Genomic DNA, 19,661 nt, shown 5'->3' on the forward strand with positions numbered 1-19,661 from the left:
TTTCCTCATACTCCAATAGATTATCCTTCAAATTCAGCCACGGTAATCTGTTTAATATTCTTTCAAAATAAATGCTCTCACAGAACTTTGAATCCTGGATGTTTTAAAGATCAATGTATAATAGTGATCCCAGAATACCGACAATGTAAAATGTTTTTATAATTTGGACATACTGATAATGGACCAACATTTTTCTTGGATACTGGACAAATCGACTGCTTGGTTTATTCAAGCATCATAAATATGTTGTAAATATGGAGATTTTGGAGTGTCAAATGAAATTTTATGAAAAGTGAAACATTTATGAAAATTTGGTAGGTTATTTGGGTGTGATGTTCACTTTGTGCTTGAATTTCTTCAAGTTTGTACATAATTTTTAGTTTTGTGACCGATAACATTAAAAGAGGTAGCATAATGGCTCAGATGCTACCTAACCTTACCTTTGTAGGCAGCTTAGGAACTGGCAAGGACCAAAAGCAGCAAAAATAACATAGTGTATTCCAAGCCGCTCTGGTTACCTGTGGAATACTCTCTGAATAGGTAAATCATACCTTTCAGAAAGCTAAGCACACTTTAGTTTTGTCTTTCTCAGGACAATAACAGCGGTATTCAGCCTAAATCTCTATCTTACAACATGGTGTTCAAGGATTTCCTTGTCATGGCACAGGACATTTAAATATGTTAGTTAAATTTTTTTTAAATACCAAAGCTTTTTTTGGCATGCAAGTCAAACTGATAAGTTTGGGGCAGAAGGGTTATGGTGCAGGTTTACCTTTTACTCACTAAAATTATTCTAATGGAAAAATACATCAGATCAGTATACAGTTAAGTTCCCTTTCCTCTGAGTGCTTTCTGGAGCTGTGCCTTTCCTCAGCCTTTCTAAGGGGGTCTGACTTCAGCCATGCTCTTCCTCCTTATGAGCAGTCACTGCAGCTCTTGACAGGCCCCTGTTGGCATCCTGGTATGCATGAGGCTTCTCACTTCTCACTGTTAGTGTTCCTACTAGCTCTGTTAGAGCCTAAGTGGCCTATTTTTATTGCTTGCAAGCTGGCATTTTTCATATGCTCATAAAATTCTCACAAATGTTTCAATCAGTGTGAAGAATAGATCCAGCATGCAGCAAATTCATGTACATTGTTAGGTTTTTATTTGATGACAGCAATACGTATGAAAGCCAAAATGCATAAAATGTAATGAGTGGAGTCATGTATGTTGTAAATAACTGGGCATATTGATACAAACCAAGGTTGTGGTAATGTATTTGTACAGCACCCAGCACCCAGGAGCTGTAATCGCAATCAAGGTTCCAAAGTGGTCCTGAAAAATGAATAATAAATAAACTGTCATTTAAGACTGTTCTGTTGGGCTGGAGTTGATGCAGAGTGACAAAATTGATCTAGAATGGGGTTTTGACCAGAGAACATTTGGGGATGCTTGGATCTGGGCATTTGTTTTGGATTGTTTTCCAATAAAGGGTTTAAAATATGAATGGGTTAATCCTTGTGCCTTTCATTTGCAATTTAGTAATAAGCTTTTTCCCCAAAGCAGGTGCCTGAAAATGCTGGGTTTTATCGTATCAGCTCTTCTACAAAGAAATGCAAACTAAAGAATATGTAAATGTATGAAGAAGGCACTAGATAGAACATAGCAAGTCTGAGGAGTTTTTCTTTTTTTATGAAAAGAAATATATCACTTTGAAAAGTCTCTTGCCTTAAATGAAGTAACAACTGTAGGTCATACTTTTGGTTTGCCCTCTGCTGTGAGGTTTTTTTTTTTTATGTTGTAAGGTCACATCCTGTATTAGGTAGGATGAGAAGTGATGTTATGGCCAGCATCCTAGGAGGACGTGGATCTGATTCCACATTGCAACTTCCTTGGTTCCCTCCCACTCCCCCATGAATGTTAACTGTTTCCAAAATTGATGTTTTCAGAAATGCTTCTTTTGTCAGCTGAATTTTAAGCAACTAGGTGGAATCTTTTCTTCTTGGCAGAATTTAGTGTTTTAACCATTTACTGTAAAAGCTAATTTTATTGGCTATAGATAATTGCAGTTCAGTTTCAATTTTTAATATGGCAAGTTTGTCTTTAAAGCAAGTTGGCAAGTCCGACACCTAGAGCAGATTGCCCCCAAAGGAACTCGTCCTCCGTTCCTGGGCACTGCTGTGTTGATCTCCTCAGGGCTCAAGGTCGAGAAGGTGCCTTTTCATTCGGTGTGTTAAAACAAAAGGGAAAGGAAGCGATGGAGGCACTGTCAGCCTCTCTGAGGGCCTGTGTGCTTACTGTAAGAAGTGGAGTTAATGATAACCTGTGTATTATTGCAGCGAGGAAGTCATAGGATGGAGCCTCGGACAGAAGAAAGCAGCAGGCCCGTGCTCGGAGATACGCTGCGTATTATTCTGTCCTAGAGTAGTCCCGTTAGTCCGCTGGCGGAGGCTGGCAAGGAGAATTGTGTGGCATCCAAGGCAATTGGCAGAGCAAAGTGGAGGGAATAAAATTATCCCACAGTTGAGGGAAGCACAGAACACAAAACTAAGGAACTGGTGTGGGCAGCCCGCAGCACTGTCAGCTGTGGCTGTACTCCTCCTGAGCTCGGCCGGTTCTCCCCCGGGCAGAAGGGCGCCGCGCGCCGCGCTTGTGAGCGTCCCGGTCGCGTTGAAATGCCAGGCACTACGGACACCGTCCAGCGGAGATGGTGTGTTACCGTCCATTCATTAACATACTCTTCTTGTTGATGTTCCCCACCTTCTCATCAAACAAGCAAGATCCAAACCTACTTATACATTTTCCTAGTAATGCTTCAATTGTTTATAGTAAGAACTGGATTTTTTTTTTTTTTAAGTGCCAGAGATTTGACTTTTGCTTCCAGCCAACACATAGTAGAAATGTCAGAGCCTATGCAACCTTGCTGTGTCAGGAACACTCACAGTCACTAGAAGGCAGAAGAGCTAAAGAGTGTTAGAAAGCAAAAATAAATTTTAAAAAGATGCAAAACATTCACTGACTTGTGTGAAATGGGGCATCTTTTTGAGATTTTGGCCTGGAGCCTTCCTGCAGTCTGAGTGGAGAGGGGGGAAAAAAAAGAAAAAAAAAAAAATCACGTGTGGTTGATCTTGGTGCGTTTCTGTGGTGGGATGATGTGAACGGAGGGAGAGGGAGTTGCTGGGAAAGCAGAAGTCGGTGTTTCATTCCGTTACACTCGCGCTTAGGATGGCTGAGCCGCCAGTCACTGCAGAAGCAGAGATTTCTATTTATTTGGGTATGGGTGTGTTAGCAAAGTCTGTTTCCCACTGGGATCAGACTGTGGCCCTGAGCGTTTTCTTCCTTTGACAGGAAACACTTCAGTCTCTCATGACCCTAACGTTCCTTGTCCGCTCGTGACTTGCGTAAGGATTCACAGGCCTCTGGCATGCCATCCTGGCCTCCTCCGAAAATGATGACACAGACAGCAAGCTTACTCTGACAACAGACCCCTATTCAACTCTCCATCAATAGCTGGATCTGCATTTCTCCTAATGTCAGAATTTTATTTATCATCATCCCCATTTGTGTAACAGTTGCTCGGTGCCTCCCTCCCCCTATTACGGAGGTTACGACATCTGATCAGGTGCTAGAGCGACCTGGTTGTGTGCCGTCCCTAGGAACGGACCCACGTGCACAGTGTTAGAAACGAGAACTGTAATTGAGAACAGTTTCTTAATGCCATAGCTCAGGGGAAAAAATTTGCTTTTTCTGAAGAATGAGCTTGCATCAGGATTTATCAAAATCACTTAAAGCTTTAACAGCCAAAGTGTATGTTTGACCATCTGCATTTTTCAAATAGAGAAAAACAAACATTAAACAATTGTGATTAATTAAGGAAAAATACCAAAATTCTTATTCAAACATGGAGATTTTTCCGACTGTAAATAGAAAGTAGTTTGTATAAAGAGCTTGAAGCCATTACACCTGTTTCTTTTAAATTTGACTTATGGCTCAATGATATTGGATTGGTAGTGTAATTAAAATAAATGTAGTGATGTGTTTGGTTTTTGGAAAGCAAGGAAAAATATGCCCATGGGTTTGTGGACATTCAGTAGGTCCATCTGATTACATAGGTAGTTAGATCACAGAGTAAACAAAACCTGATGCTACAGAACAATAACAAAATTGTAAGTTCAAAAATGCAACTGAACATTGAGGACCAAGATAATAAGCCTTTTATCTTCCCCTTATAAAAACCAAGGTTTACTTGCCCTTTAAATGAGCCGGTAACTTCAAACTGACACCCTACAGTGTGTTCAGAACAGATGGTCAAGAAGCCTAAGCTATAACGAAAGAAGTAGAGGAGCTTAAGAGATGCAAATATTCAAAAGCAATGCTGGCACTGAAGACAGATACTCTATAATATATTAAATATCTAAAGATCTGTGGTAAATACAGACATGAACCAGGGAAAATAAGATTGGGCAGGGAGTGCTCTTGTTAGAAGATATTGTTGATGATCCTCCAAAAGTTTTTGTGAAAAATAGTTGCAAGTATCTGAAAGGCCAAATCAGAAGTAGTGTCACCTGCACTGCGATGGTCCATGTGAGCAATAGCTCCTTGCTGGTTATTAGATACAGTTTGGCAAAGACCCTGCTGCACAGTCAGGCTGTTCAGACTCTGATTTCATTCTCTGTTTACTCACAAGTAGAGAACGGGCCCTTTGCATAGATGAGCACAGGCCCCTATGAAGATAGATACAAGCGTTTTAAAACAGTGATGCAAGACAACTTTGTCCAAGGGACAAAGACCTTGAACCATTTTCAAACCTTTGGCCGCAATGCCTATATCAGGCGTAGGTGCCAAATATTGAAGAAGGGAGAATGCACGGTGGAGCGGGTCCCAGCTGGCCCCGGCAGAGTGCAGAGGAGCTGGTCTGAGCTGAGCCAGCCAGTGTTGCTTACCAATGTTTGGCCTCAGCCCGGTTCTCTCCAGTCACCCTGTGGGATGTAGGAACTAGCAGTCCTAATGAGAGGCAGTCTGTCCTATTGATCATGTTCCTGCACTTAGATACCATGGTAGGCTTTCTGAGAGCCCTTGCGAATCTTCTTCCTGGTACTGAGTCCCTGTAACTCTTAGGGATTTCAGTGGAGTCACAGTTGAAAAGTATTGCTGAGCCATATATGTGATATGAAATAACAGGTGACTCCAGGGTCATCTGAAATGCACTGGAATTTTAGGGTCAGGAAACTTTGGGAATATATTTTGTTTGCATTCCAAAAAGGGACGTTTCCTGGTATTTCCTGGAATACGGTCTTTCTGCTTTCTCCGCAATACAGAATCCACATAAAAAACTAGCAAACTACTAAAATAGGACACTAATAAATATGTAAAAGGAGACTGATCTGTGAGGTACTTAATCAGTGTGTATGAGGATACCCGGCTTCTGCAAGGAACTAGTCCCACTTCAGTGGATATTCCCATAGAAGTAGAGGGGTTTATGCCACTGAAATGATTTGAAGACTGCCAGGCTTTCTAATGTAGTCTTTATTTTTCCCCTTCTTCTCAACTGTACGTTAGTGCCTTTTATTTGTTACTTCAGCAGGTAATTTTTATGGTAGCTTTTCTACTTTATTTCCTGCTGGTATATAGTTTAACAAAATGCCTTTTGAAACACTGTATTTAATTCCTCAGTCATGCCTCTGGGAATAAATCCTTGCAGCATTATGACTTATTTTATATCTTTTCTTTACTGTTGTTGAGAACTTTAGCAAACTTTTCTTTCAGAAACTGGTACTTCTTATTCCCTATTTGTACGTCATGTGCATCTCTCTTCTATCTACACCAGCTGTTATTTGATGCTGGTATCTACTTCTGCTCATTTCCTGTTACATTGGCTTAAACGCTTAAAAAATATATATATATGTATATATATATATATATATCCTTAATAGCATTTCTATTCTTGCATTGGGATCTCCAGGAAGAAAATCGAATTTTCACACCTCAGTAGCTATTTGAGGTGTTATCCATGATGCTGTGTCAATGAGCTGGTATTGTGGAAAATCCTTTTGAAAATTACTTTAACAGGCTTTAGTGACTCTGAATGGTAGCATTTATGGTAGGAAATGTTTCACGATGGTACTTTTGAAAATGATGCTGTATATTTCTGTGTAGAAGTCATGTCATCTTTATAGGTAATTACTTACCCTTGCTTTTTGCAAAGTTAAATAGGCAGGTTTTTGGCAAAGGTGGTTAATGGGGCTTGTTGAAAATTTCTTTGCTAAATCCCATTCTTGACAAGTGATCATTTTCACTGGAAATTTGTTATTTTTTCATTACAAATGAGGCTTGCTCATCTCCATCCAGAAATGTTTTGATTTAAAAGTGCTGCTGTGCTATACAGTACTTCAGTTGTGTCACGATCACAGTCTTTATTATGGAGCAGGGCCCCAGCATCTCTCAGGAGGCTCCTTTGCCACCGGCGATGCCATCTCTCTCCATGAGAAGAACCCAGGCTCACAGGAGGTATCCTCTGTTCCTACAGAGCTGAAGAACAAAACACATTTTCCCTGCAGCTGCCATGAAGTTGACTGCATTTCTAAATTGAAATATTTTCATTTTTTCAAAAATGGTCACTGTTTCTCATGCAGTGGTCACAGTACATTGTGAAACAAACCACCTTTGATTCCATTTTGATTATTTTCTAGTACTAGCTGAATTCCTCAGGACACCAGAATGGTTAATGATGACTGAAAATCTCCAGGTTAAAGGATACAAACTTCTGTCCCATGAAGCAATGCTTGTTCCTCATTTGTGTTGTCATTAATGAGTTATAAGCTTTCAAACTGGTTCTGAAGATTTTAACACCCTGTTAAGAAGCCATGATAATTTCTCATGGAAAAAGACTGTGCTAAGGTTTCACACAGATTTCAGAGCTGTGGACTCTAAAGGAATAAAATATCCAGGTTGCTTTGAATCAAAGCTGAATCAAGATGGAATACCAGGGAAAACTACATCGTAACATTTTGACTTTTAGGTAACTCTGATATTTGCTGTGTAACTGCTGACAGAGCTCTTGAGGTGCACTGTGCTACTCGAGGGAAAGATGGTATTTTACAGATAAGCAATGTAATCCAGTGCTTGTTTTTAAAGAATATGAAGAGATTAGTGGATTGTAAAAACACAGCAGGACAAATTGCAATTCAAAGTGCGCTCAGCCCAGTTTAAGTATGACAGAAATTTGATACAATTCACAACTATACCGAAGGCGGTATGTAATGTCTCACAATTTCGTTCTGTCTACAATATCATAAGAAAACAATTGCTTCATGATTGCTTAGAAGGCTTACTTCAAATATACTTTGAAAATTTATTTGCATTCAGTATACTCCAGATTATAACACCCCTGTCTTTCTTTGTTAGTCTGTTCACAGTTTTCCAGAGGAGTTTATGCCATCTTTGGATTCTATGACCAGATGTCAATGAACACACTGACGTCATTTTGCGGGGCCCTTCACACATCCTTTGTCACACCCAGCTTCCCAACAGATGCAGATGTGCAGTTTGTCATCCAGATGCGGCCAGCATTAAAAGGAGCCATCCTGAGTCTCTTGACTCACTATAAATGGGAAAAGTTTGTGTACCTCTATGACACAGAACGGGGTAAGCACCATCTTTTAAAGTGATTTTTCTGTTTCATAACTTGCTACAAATATTACCAGAATCAGTATGTGCGGCACATCCTAAGTTGTTTCTGGATGCAGGTTGCACATTTCGATTGTCCTAGAAAACAAGTTTATTCTGAAGGAATAGAAATGAAGGGACAAATGAAAACAGGGCATCTTCATATTAGTGGTCATCTGTAAAGAGATTGCTTGGAGGATAGTGTTAGCAGTGTAAGCATTCAATTTTGAATATCTGGTTTCCATGGAACCACAAACTCAACACTTGGCAGGGCTTCTGAGTCCTCGCAAAATAAATAAAGTCAGCACTATGAAGTAGGCTGTTAAGCAAGACCCTCCACTGTGCATGACATTGCAAATTCCATACCACTTTACATAAATGTTGTTTCTCCTGTCATTGGACAAAGTCTGTGTTAAGGTACACTCTGGAAATGGCTAGGCATCAATAATAGTCTAAGAATATAATGCATAAAAAGCTTTAGTGCTCTCCTGGAGAAAAGATGCTCCAGATATGTCACATGAATATCCAGAGATGAACTGGACATCTAGATACATGACAAGAATGAGGGAGATGCCTTCTATAAAATGAAAATATATTAAAATCAAAGTTTCCACACTTAAGCCAGTTGTTAACTATGAAGGATCACCAAAAGTGGCAAATCCTGTCAAAGAGAGTTCTAAGCAGCAACAGCTATTTTCTGTGAGGAATCTTGCATATTTCTCCGGAGCAGCTGTTGCCAGCTGCTCTGAGTATGCTGAATTTTCTTGGTTAGAGATTTTACCTGAGTAGCATTTTATTGCATCAGGTAAATGTGCCACTGCCTCCTTACCATACAGTCAGCCAGCTTTATGATTAACAGTTCCTGGGATTCCTAGGCCTTCTTCAAATCAAATGAGTCTGGATAGGGCCAAAGAAGCTCTGATTCCATTCCTGCTCCCATGACAAAGTTCTGATGCCTTAGGCTGCTACATACTGATAAAGATCAAGTCTTCAGTCATGATCACAGTACCTGTGCTTTTCCCACTGAAGATTATTAATATCATCCAAATAAGGACATACAGTATGTTAAAAGTAATTTTAGACTGGTACTAGGTGAATGCTAAGAGTTCAGCATTTTTTTAATGATCTGGAAATGCTGAATATTGCTAGTATTGAAATATACTAGCAATACTAGCTATGAAATCAAATAAAAAAGTGTGGAGAAATTAAGAATGTCTTTAGTTTTTCAGTCTTTTAAAACTACTATGCAAACATTCATGTTTCTGGTTTAGTCCATTTTTAAATGAAAGCTCCTGTGAATATGCTATTTGTCTGAGTAAGGAAGATTTGATGTGACCAAATGTGATAAACTTACAGCATATGATAAAAGAAAATGTCATGTTTTCCAGGACTGATGAAACTTAGCATTAGTAAGGCTAATGAAGTTTGCTTTGGAAAGAGATGCATCAGTCATCCAAGACTGTGTCTAGTGGGACACTTCTGTTTGGAAAAATCATCCAAAACAGTGGGAGTTTCTCTAGAACTGCTCTGCATACTGTGACTAGCAAATTAACAGAGATATTAACAGAAGTCCCCTCAAACCTGAATTACTCTGTGATTCTCAGTATGTATAATCCTTAGGTAGACAAGAGCCTAATCATGAGCTGATTAGGACGACTAAGCCCTTTGGAAGAGTTTAGGTTGTGTAGGCTTCATTTTGCCTTACTCATACTAAGATTTTAATCACAGGTTAAAACACAGATTTTCCTAGTGAAATGAGCCTCAGGAATCTGACTCTACCTTTGTTGCACTCTGCCCCCTCATCTTGCCCGTAGTCTTTGCTTCCCATTCACATCCTACTTACAATCTTACAATCAATCAAAATCATGTTGGGAACCTACTGTGGCTAGCATGGATATTATGCTAGCCATGTGTTAGGTCAGACATTCAGACTAGGTGTATCAAAGACTGGGGAATCTGAATTAGATGACAGCACAGGGCAGTTGGAGGATTATAAAATGTAGTTCAGGGTTATAAGACGAGGGACAGTCATGTCTGCAGGATGGAAGAGGCATCAGTGCGTATAGTTAGCTTGATGGTATGCTTGAATTGCTTCTGACAAAAGTGTATGTGTTGAGATGCACTTATCCACATCCTCTCTTTCCTTCCTTTACGTATATCCTCACTGCTGCTGTTTGATAACATATTTGCTGTCTGCTAAAACGAGAACAAAAATGAACAATTAATTATGTTCTGTTCCTGTTGGTTTAGTCTGGTTACAACAAACTTGGTAGCAGTCTTTTCAGAATTATAATTGCTGTATTTTTCCCAGCATTAAGCAAATTAAGATGATGCATAGGTGAGGGAGAGGCAGGGCATTAGGTACCGAGAAATAGACGTTATATTTCTTTGTTTGACGAGCAGTAACCATGGTTGACAGCACCTGAAATATTTGGCAGTTCCAGTAGCCTGTCTAATCTGTTGTGATAGGCCTTCAAATACGAAAACATCTCAAGAGCTTGAACACTAATAATGGTGACTGACTTCTTGTGTCAGATAGTGAATAAGGCTCTACATGCTTCTATGCTGAAACACCATTGGAAATGAAAACACTAGCGCTGTCATAATTTTTAATAATTCCTATCTTAGATACTTAACTGCTTTGGGGCATAAACATAATAGAGAAAACGTGTTAAGCAGTTTACTGTCAGTTTCCGTAGTAAACTATCATTTAAATACTGCCTTTCTATGAAGATTATTGTCTCACCAGCTTGTTCCCAGAATGGGGCTATCTGTGAGAAACTGCAAAACATTAGGCTGTTCTTTCTTATGTTGAATATTAGTTATGGGGTAAAGCATTCTTGCAAGTAGCTTTACAATGTTCTGCTGAAGGAAGACACTGCCATGTTTTAAATGTTAGATTACTGTTAATAAATACGACAGCGTATTATAGATGGCAAACAAAACTGATAAGCCTTCTTGTGATTTTATACTGTTTACTGAACTATTTCAAGTTAAGCTTAGGAGAGTCAGCTTCTTTATAAAATTGCTTTCCTTAAGCAGTGATTTTCTTCTTCTTCCCCATCAAGCCGTATAATCATATGGTTTTCCCCTTGGTGACAATAGGCACAATACTGTGATGTTTGGCTCCTGCAATGAAGACAAAAAAGATAAATCTCAAACAATAGAATAAAGTTAAGATCTACAATTACACAGATAGATGGTGAAGCTTTTAATCCAGTGAGTTAGTATGTATGTGTTGTATATGTTTATGATTGTAAGTATGTTATTTTCCTTTGCTACAAGATGACTGATCGTTATAGATTGCACTCTCAAATGTACATTTATGTGCAGGTGCAATATTCAGTGTCTTAAAAACAGGAGCTTTGCTTCTACAGCACAAAAAAGAGGGGGGGGGGGAGTAGGGGGAATGTGAGGTTTCTGAATTCCAGCAGCAAGAATGATATCTCATCATAGCTTGTTTCAGTGTCTGGACTAACTCTTCTGTGAAGAAACTGAAATTTAAAAGAAATACCAGGCTGCATGTTCTTCTTGCAGTAACAGAAGAGAAAAAAAATTATACTTCGCAGAGAATAATGATGCTTTAGGAAACAAAGGGAGAAAGGACAGTATGCAATGCATAGAAGAAAGTCGTCGTATATGTTCATTCCATGCCACATGCTTTAGTTCATGTGAAAGGGAAAGTCAGGGTTGATTTGCGTTTATATTAACTCAGATCAGTAGGTTGACACTGCTGGTTGCTGTGATGCATGCAAAATATCTGATTAATTTTATGGTGCTAACTGCCTCAGTAGGCTTCTCTGTGGTAGAACTAAGATTAATTAAGATTATGTCAGGATGAAATGATGATAGGGTTACATACAGAAAGTCATTAAGAATTTGGGTAGCACTTGTCAGCAAAGTCACATTTTGCGTGTCATGCTAAGGATTATGTTTCTTCAAAACCCTCAAGTTTATTTCCAGTCTTCAGGTCTATTTCTCTTCTCGCTTTACACTACTGTAAATCAGAAGTTATTCCACTGAAGTCAGTGGGCCAGAGTAACACTTGTACAAATGTACAGAGAGATAGGCTTGTGATTTTCATAGTCGTCTTGCTGTCATGTGAGAGCTTCATTTAATTATAAGACATCATTTAATTATGAAAATGGTATGGTGGATCACAATACTGGAGCTTTTGTTTAATTTAAATTTCCAGAATGTTTCTTAACTAACACTTCAGTTTATTTTTGCCTGAGAAACACCGTTTTGTACAGTTTGTTTTCTTTCCATCTGTTACTAAAACACAGGCGTTTTGACCTAAGTTATTTTGACAATTCGTGCCTGCTGTGCACAAAGACATTGATTTCTATTGTGCAGATCATTTAAAATCATACCAAATGGTCTCAGTTATGTGCATCAAGGCTCTCTTCATTTAGATGATATTAGTCATCTTAGAATATCAGCCTTATAGGGCAGGAGATAGACTCCACACCTCTATCAGGACTGTGGTCCCATCGTGTAAGCAGCGCAACCACAAAGAAAGTCTATCATATCACAGCTTTTATGGTGTTGCGCTCAAATACTCTAGATCCGAATTTCCTGTCCCCTGGTTTTAATTCAGTCTGTTAAGTTATTAATTTCAGTAGATATCTAAGGATACCTAAAATCCAAAAAAAGCTCTGGTAAATAGGGATGGTCATTGGCTAATTTTATTTTTTTTTAATTGCTTAGCATTGGGCTAGGTGAAGGCTGAGGCACAGTAGTGTTTATCTGAAGCCCCAGGTTCTATGGCTAAGAAGAGTTCAAAATATCCGCTTCCGTTTTAGAAAGCAATTACATCTCTAACTCTTACTGCCACAGAGACAAAAAATATGACCTGAACATAACTAATGACTGAGTATGTGGAAGGCCTGAAAATATAACTCCAGGAAATATGATCTGTCCCATTCCTCTTAACTGTGAAACCTTCCGGTACCCTGTTGCATAAAGATATGCCAGATAAAGTGCCAAAATAAAAAATAATAATAATAAAAAAAGGCACAACTGTAGGCTCCTCAAAGATTATGCCTAGATCTTTGAATTGTCTTAAATGAGGTTCTGGACCTGACAATGAGGTCTTATTCACTACTTGTCTTGAATAACTCTTCTGTTTAGTACTGCATTTGCAGAATATGGTTAGTTATCTATTGCTATCAAAGGACAAGTCACTTCTGTACAGCTTTCCCTAGAGAAGGAGAGATCTGAGCTGATAAGAGGCCTGTAGAACCAGGCTCATTAAATCTTACACATAATTAGTGATGGAATTTTTTCATTTTTGATGAAATGTAATTGCACTGAAAAATACTGAAATGTAGAACATAACATTTTTTGCAAAACATGTAGGGTAAGATTAATTTCTCTGGAATCCGGTTGCCAGGGATTTTGAATTGTCAGGTTGTGTTGCAACTTTGCTATGTGGACTGAGTCTCTGCTTAAAATAGCAATGAAAAATGTAATCCAACACAAAACGATGAACTCCTGTTTACAAGCACCTTCTCTCAGCAGAGAGGTGCAAAGGACCTCTTACCGTACAGCTAATTTGTTAAACTCTGTATTGTCTTTCTGCATGTCAGGTACTTGTATTTTCTTATATGATAACCATTCCCAAATAATGAAAATGAAAATGGTCATCACAGCTACAGCAGCTTTAGGTAACCCCAAATTCAGTACCTGCTGAACAGTCGAGTATCAAAGGAGTCAATAGCAGAGCTGATCATTAACATGTTTATTCTTCAGAGCATGGGAGCTTATTCTTCCAGCTGAAGAACTGGTCTGAATCCATTACATGAGGAGAAGAGGATTTAAAGCACTGGCATGGCTCTAACATAGTCTTCTCAGAATTAAACATGGGATCTTTTCATTTTAAAATGATGCTTCTTGCTTGGAAATATGTTTATGCCTCTTTCATTCTTGACTGTTTTCCTACATCTGTACGGTTGGTGCAATGTGTTTTGCTTACACTTTCAAAATTAAGAAAGGACTTAAAATCTTGACGTTATCTTCTGTAAATATTAGTCTGTGGAGAAAAATAATGGAACATACAAAGCATGTTTGGAAACCTGTAAAACACTGAGGGTGACAAAACAGGGAAGAGTTACTACTAACTTTGTCCGATTCTTTTGAAGTTTTTGGCTTTTTGGCTTGAGTATTTATGGACAGCAGCCCAGGATCATGTGCATAACATGTAGACAGTATCAGTTGCTAGCATCTAGGTAGCTATGTAGATGAGCTGTCTTGTTCTTCTTTGCTGCCACTTTCTGCATTGGGAAATGCACAGTAGGAAGCGAAATGCTTCCAGGAGCACCAGAGCTGAGGCTGGACCTCCGTATCACTGAAACAGTTGTCACAACATATCTACGTTTGGTGAATTGTGTGCCCTAATAACTGCTATCCAGAAATTTTCTTGTAAGTCATGATCTCAGCAAAGGCAACTTGCAAGAAGGCCACAAAGCGTTTCATCTTTTACGTGGTTTACCTTGAAAGGAAGTGGTACGTGCTCAAGTTTTCAAGCTCTGTTACAATAAAGAACACATACAGTGTTAATATCCTCATTGTAGAAAATCCTTTGTTTAGATTTAAAGAACAATCACATTCCACAGTTACGTGCACTAAGAAAATGATCTGTTTCTTTCAGTATCAGCCTTTTAGGAATGAGTGATTTTACCACCTTATAATGCCTAGAATTTGTATTTATATTGACTAGAAAGTCATAGATACTGCTTAGCCATATTTGTATGAAACATAAGTAATTTACCCTGACAAAGAGGCAGATTTTGACATTCTTATTTAGGGCACATTGCTCCACTGCTTTCAGCAGTATAATGTATGAACTAAGGCACTATTCAGGAAACATGCCAGAATCTTAACTGAAATATTCCAGGATTTCTTTACTCTTTGACTTTACTGCCTAAATGTGTTAGGGAATGATCTGAGCCTCAACAGTTAAATCTAGCTTTTGATAATCACCCTTCATTTATTTCCTCCAAAATCTGTAAAGTCTCCTACAGATGCCTTTATCTTGATCTGTTGGTACACAGATACATAAGAAAGCTCTCACTGATCCTTCCCCAAACAAACATTGAGGCCCTCTGCGGGAGAATGGATGCTGGCTGATTTTTGGATGGACTTGAGAGCCTTAAGCAGTTTTCACCTGATCTTTCCCATTAGTTGCTATTTGTTTAGCTACCCCCTGATAATCACTTAAACCTTTTTTCTAGCCCATGAACAAGAGGAGTGAATCAGCTTTGAAAGTCATCCAGCATGGGATGTGTCATACTGGCATGGCTAAGATGCGGCTAAAGAACAAGAGAACCAAGAGTTCATTTCTGTATTCTGTAGAGCAGCTTTGTGCCTCTTTGCACATTTTATATATACCCAAGGGGTTCAGTTTGGTGTTGAGATGCCCAGGTAAAATGCCAGAGCATCCCTTGAAGCTGCTGGAACATGCACTACTGTCAGCAACATTTCCCAACAACAGATGTAGTAACTGCACATGTGCAACAAATTTGTATCTTGTCTCATGGAACCCTGAAAATAAGGAAGTGTGCCAGCCTGTTCATGAAGAAAAGCAGAAACACTGGAGCAAGGTGTAACAGAGCCCTGATATTGCTTGTGAGGTGTGATGACATGATAACACTTTTCTTCCATCCATGTGTAATGGTGTTGTGGTAGGGTATTGTGGTAGCCTTGGTCACACTGCATGAGAGTCCTGTTGCGTTTGAGAGACAGAGCATCAGAATCTGACCTCAATTAATGTGAAATCTGTTTGTAAAAATGAGTCAGAGTATTTAGGGATACAGATTAGGAAATGTGAAAAGTTCTGGATAAATAATTTCTAGAAGCCCAAAGCAAGATGTGTATTATTCTAGAAAAAAGCACCTGGAACTCTCAGGAACGTGAACTGAGACCTTGAATGTATTGCATAGGAAAACTAATGGCATTGCTGCTCACCCATGCTGTAAGGATGAAGTCCAGAAGTTACTGTATTTATAATCTGACTTGTGTAAATGCTTGCATTTAAATACTTATCTTTTCATGAATATGCATGTTTTATCAACTTTTGGTATAGCCATGACATATTTAATTTTTATATTGTATGTGTAAGTACTTTAAATAACAGAATCTTCTGTTCTCAATTAATTTGATATATGTATCACCAAGGCTTAAATGGTCAGAATCTCACATTTCCAGGATTCTTGAAACTAAAGTGAGATTCTAGAAGGTTTCCAAATGCAGACTGGGGTGGGGTCTGGGAGGACACCTGAGAGGGGTTGGTAACCCTTTTGCTATGGAGCAAGGGCAAGGACTTGACACAAAGCCAAGCCTCAGAGGTGAAGGCTTTCCTTGGAGCCAGAGGGCGCTAGGTGGAATTTGTTGGTGTCGGGGAGGTGATGGGACTTTTTAGACTAGAGAGCAAGGCTGGAGAAAAGAGTACCTGTATGCAAAGCAGTGTGGATAAATTTATATCAAACCTATTTAATTTAACCTGCTCACCCAATAGATCTAACTTTTCTTATTTTTAAGAGTTAACTTTATTTTTTATCCATATATACAGAGTAGCATTAAAGACTAGGAGCCTTTGATGTCTTTGGCTTGCAGGTGCTCTGAGCAAGGTAGGCTAGCATTAGCTTGGGACTCCTGCTGATCCTGTTGGTGTGAGTGAACGGTCTTGCTGGCTTAGCTTAAGTCTCCGTAAGGGGTTTGGTACTTTGACCAGGCCTCAAGCAAGCAGCACCATTTAGTAATGAGCTCAAGATGAAGCAGTTCTCAAATATGTATCAAAAAGATACACCTGTGATGTTGAATTAGCATGTAAAATTTAATATGTATTTCAGCAGAGCTGCATATTCTCATTGTCAGCTGTTTTTCCCAAGGAAGAAGATTTTGCTTTCCTATACCTTAACGCAATTGCGATGGCAGTATTTAGCATTTTAGGATTCTTACAAGTTTGTGGGTTATATCACCCTCTATTGGATCTTGATTCTGTATTTACTCTTCCTATGTGTCTTTCTTCACCTAGAAATAGTTCATTTTTAATCTGAATTAGAGCTGTTATTGGTGGCCCATGATATTTTGTGGAACAGCTGTTTCTTATTCAGAATGAGGGAACAGAATTCCTACCGATGCCACAACAGACCTCACACTTTCATGAGCATGCTGCAGTGGAGAGAAGTAGATCTTCAACTCAGGTAAATGAAGACTGTTCACCAGGTGAAGATCTTCTGTGGAGCAAGCACAGGGTGTTATGACTTAATGGAATAATATAGAAATGACTGCAATAGCTGCAAGTGGTAAAACCACCAAACGTAAAGGATATTTCTCCAGCACTTGAGGAATATGGAGTAAAATGGAGAATCTCACCTTGTCAGTCAGTTGAGGCTTTTCCTTTGATAGAGTGGTCCTAGATACTCAAAATTTTGCAACTCAGCTAAGCAATGACACATCCTTTTGTTGCTACAAAAAGAGGGGCTTCCCATGAAGTTTGAATTTCTTTTGATACAGGACTGAATAGCATGCTGAATGAATGGTGAGTCAGAGCTGAGCTTTTTTTAAAGGCACTTTGTGCTTCTGAAATGATTTCCATTTGATGATCTCAAACATCAATGAATGAAACTTGACAATACTTGTATGGGGCAAACAGTGATTTTCAATCCTGTTTTCATATGGAAGATTTGAGGCAGCGATCAGGTTAACAATCTGATCTTCATCTACCTACATCTAAGGAAATACCTGTGAGTTCAAAGCGCTGTGAGCTATGACTTAAGAGGTATGCAAAATGTTGGATTGGAAGTCTGTGTCCAGGTCACTGGTGAAAAACATTTTTCATATTCCTACACAACAAATCTTTTCTTAAGGTTTTATGAATTTCCCTTCTCACCCAGAAAAAAGCTTGAGCCTTTGAAGAAACTTTTAATGGATTAATGGATTTTAATGGAAGAAGCTTTGCATTTAAGGTAGTTAATTAACTGGTATTTGCCATAGAGTTTATACAAAGGAATCCCATGGTTATAGCTTCTGTACCTTCCTTCATCTATGACACTTGGCCCTTTTAGATGTAGTCTATTCTTTCAGACTTCAGGGAATTGACCAAACTGGTCTGACCATATGCCTTCTGCTTCCCAGAAAATATCAACTGTCTCAGTAAGCATAAAGATGACCCAAATTCTTTATAAAAGGAAAATAAATGTGAATGCATTTATGACAGACTCGTTCATCTGGCAGGTAAAATGACTTCATACTGTATGCATATTAAGGTAGTTTTTAAAGGATTTTTCTCTTATGGAGATAGATTTTTCTCTAGTTTCTCATGAGACATTTAAAATCACTTTTTTTTTCTTTTTCTTTTTTTTTTTTTAAGCTCTCCATGCAATTCACAGCTTGACAGCACTGTGAGCCTGCATTTCAGAAGCTATATAACACAGTGTACTACTCTAGTACAGTGGAATGAAAAATGCCTCCATAAAGTGATTAAGTATTAATCTCTAAAGAAGAAAAAAAAGTGAAAAGTTCCTGACATGAATTTTATAATCCATAACAAGTGATTATTCATTTCCTTAGCCCTAGATGCATAGCTTTTGCTGGCTGGCTCTTTTGCTTTGATTCATGATGCGAAGAAGAATCAGTGGGAGAGAAAGGTGACCTAAAGTTTTATTCCTCCTGATCCTGAGCTCATCATGTTCATAGCCTGTTGTTTTTTACTTAAAGTATTTCTGGCTTACCTTGATTGCTATTAGTGCAAAGAAACAGTGGTTTGCCAGTCCAGTCCAGTCCAGTGGCGCCAGCCAGTGGTTTGCACAGTATAGCAGCATTCAGTCAGGGCCCCTCTTCAGTCTGTTAAAGGAATTAAGCACAAATTTGTCATCTCCTACTACAGCGAAGTATCCCCTTGTTGCTGGTGGTTCTCCTTGGGTTTGTAAGGCCAGATTCAGCAGGCACTGCTCTGCAAAGTGGGTTTGCTGTGGAGTCTGAGCATGAGCTGCCTCTGTGCTCCCTCCAAGTGAATGGCATCGAGCGAAAGTAAGGTGAGGTGTTTTTGCCAGGACAGTAGTAGTTCAGCCAGTAGCATCTCATGTGCTAGTGCATCATGTCCAAAACTGAAGAATTTCATAACCCGGAACTGAACTACTGAAAGCGCAGCTCCGGTTCTGTTCTTTGCCCCAGCGTGGTGATCTGTGTTAGATTTGTGAACGTTTGTGAAGCTATGAGCATTGCAGCTCCATGCTGTTATGATAACATCATAACATCAGTCTGGAAAGGTTAACAGACATGAAGCAGGGCTGCTAGGGTTTCTTAGGAGCTCCTAAAGTGTCATTTGCTTTGAGTACTTTTGTCAGTGCGGTAATAATGATATGTGAATTTGCTGGGGCTGTACACATACCAGATACAAGAGGACCACTGTTATTTACATAAAGTGGTAACACCTTTATAGCGTTCATTCTGCTGCTTGTGAACTTACAAGTTATTTCTCCACTCTCTATTAATGTTCAGGGAAGCAATGATTTATGTTTAACAATACAATGCTTTTATCTGCCCAACTGTACTTGAAAATAGTTTTATGTAAGAGCACAGCCACTCCATACACTGTATTGAACCAAACTACCCTAAGCCAAAGGTAGATCCAAATTGTGTTTGTTTGGTTGGGACTTGGGTGTGGGTTTTTTTTTTCTTTTTTTTTTTTAAATCAGTACTTATGTCTCTGGAGTGTTTCACTAAGGCTTCTTTCCCCTTTGACAAGTTAAAGCCGCTCCTGGCTATTCTAGTTTAGCCTAATGAAATGGCCACTGATGACTGAAAAGCCTTCTCATTCCTTTCATATTCTGTTTATGGCATGGTATATAAAGCAGTGCCAAGGACAGTGGCTCTGATCTGTTCTGAAGCTGCCTAGATCTCAGAGCCATAGTTAAGAAGACTTTCTAGAGAAGAAAATGCGTGACAGTTATCGCTGAAAATTTTCTCAGGATACTTCAGAATATTTTAAACACACCCTGAAGCCATCA

The 19,661-nt window shown here is 39.0% G+C and overlaps 1 protein-coding gene across 2 annotated transcripts in view; it reads left to right on the plus strand.

Annotated features, from left to right (window-relative positions):
- Window positions 1-19,661, plus strand: part of GRIA3 (glutamate ionotropic receptor AMPA type subunit 3) — a 154,790-nt gene that overhangs the window by 27,644 nt on the left and 107,485 nt on the right. For both annotated transcript variants that reach the window (XM_067304266.1, XM_067304264.1), the window contains exon 3: window positions 7,387-7,626. In XM_067304266.1, coding sequence (XP_067160367.1) covers window positions 7,387-7,626 — 240 coding nt within the window. The remainder of the gene's footprint in view (window positions 1-7,386; window positions 7,627-19,661) is intronic.

Source organism: Apteryx mantelli, chromosome 13, assembly GCF_036417845.1.
Source record: "Apteryx mantelli isolate bAptMan1 chromosome 13, bAptMan1.hap1, whole genome shotgun sequence".
Classification (NCBI taxonomy): domain Eukaryota; kingdom Metazoa; phylum Chordata; class Aves; order Apterygiformes; family Apterygidae; genus Apteryx; species Apteryx mantelli.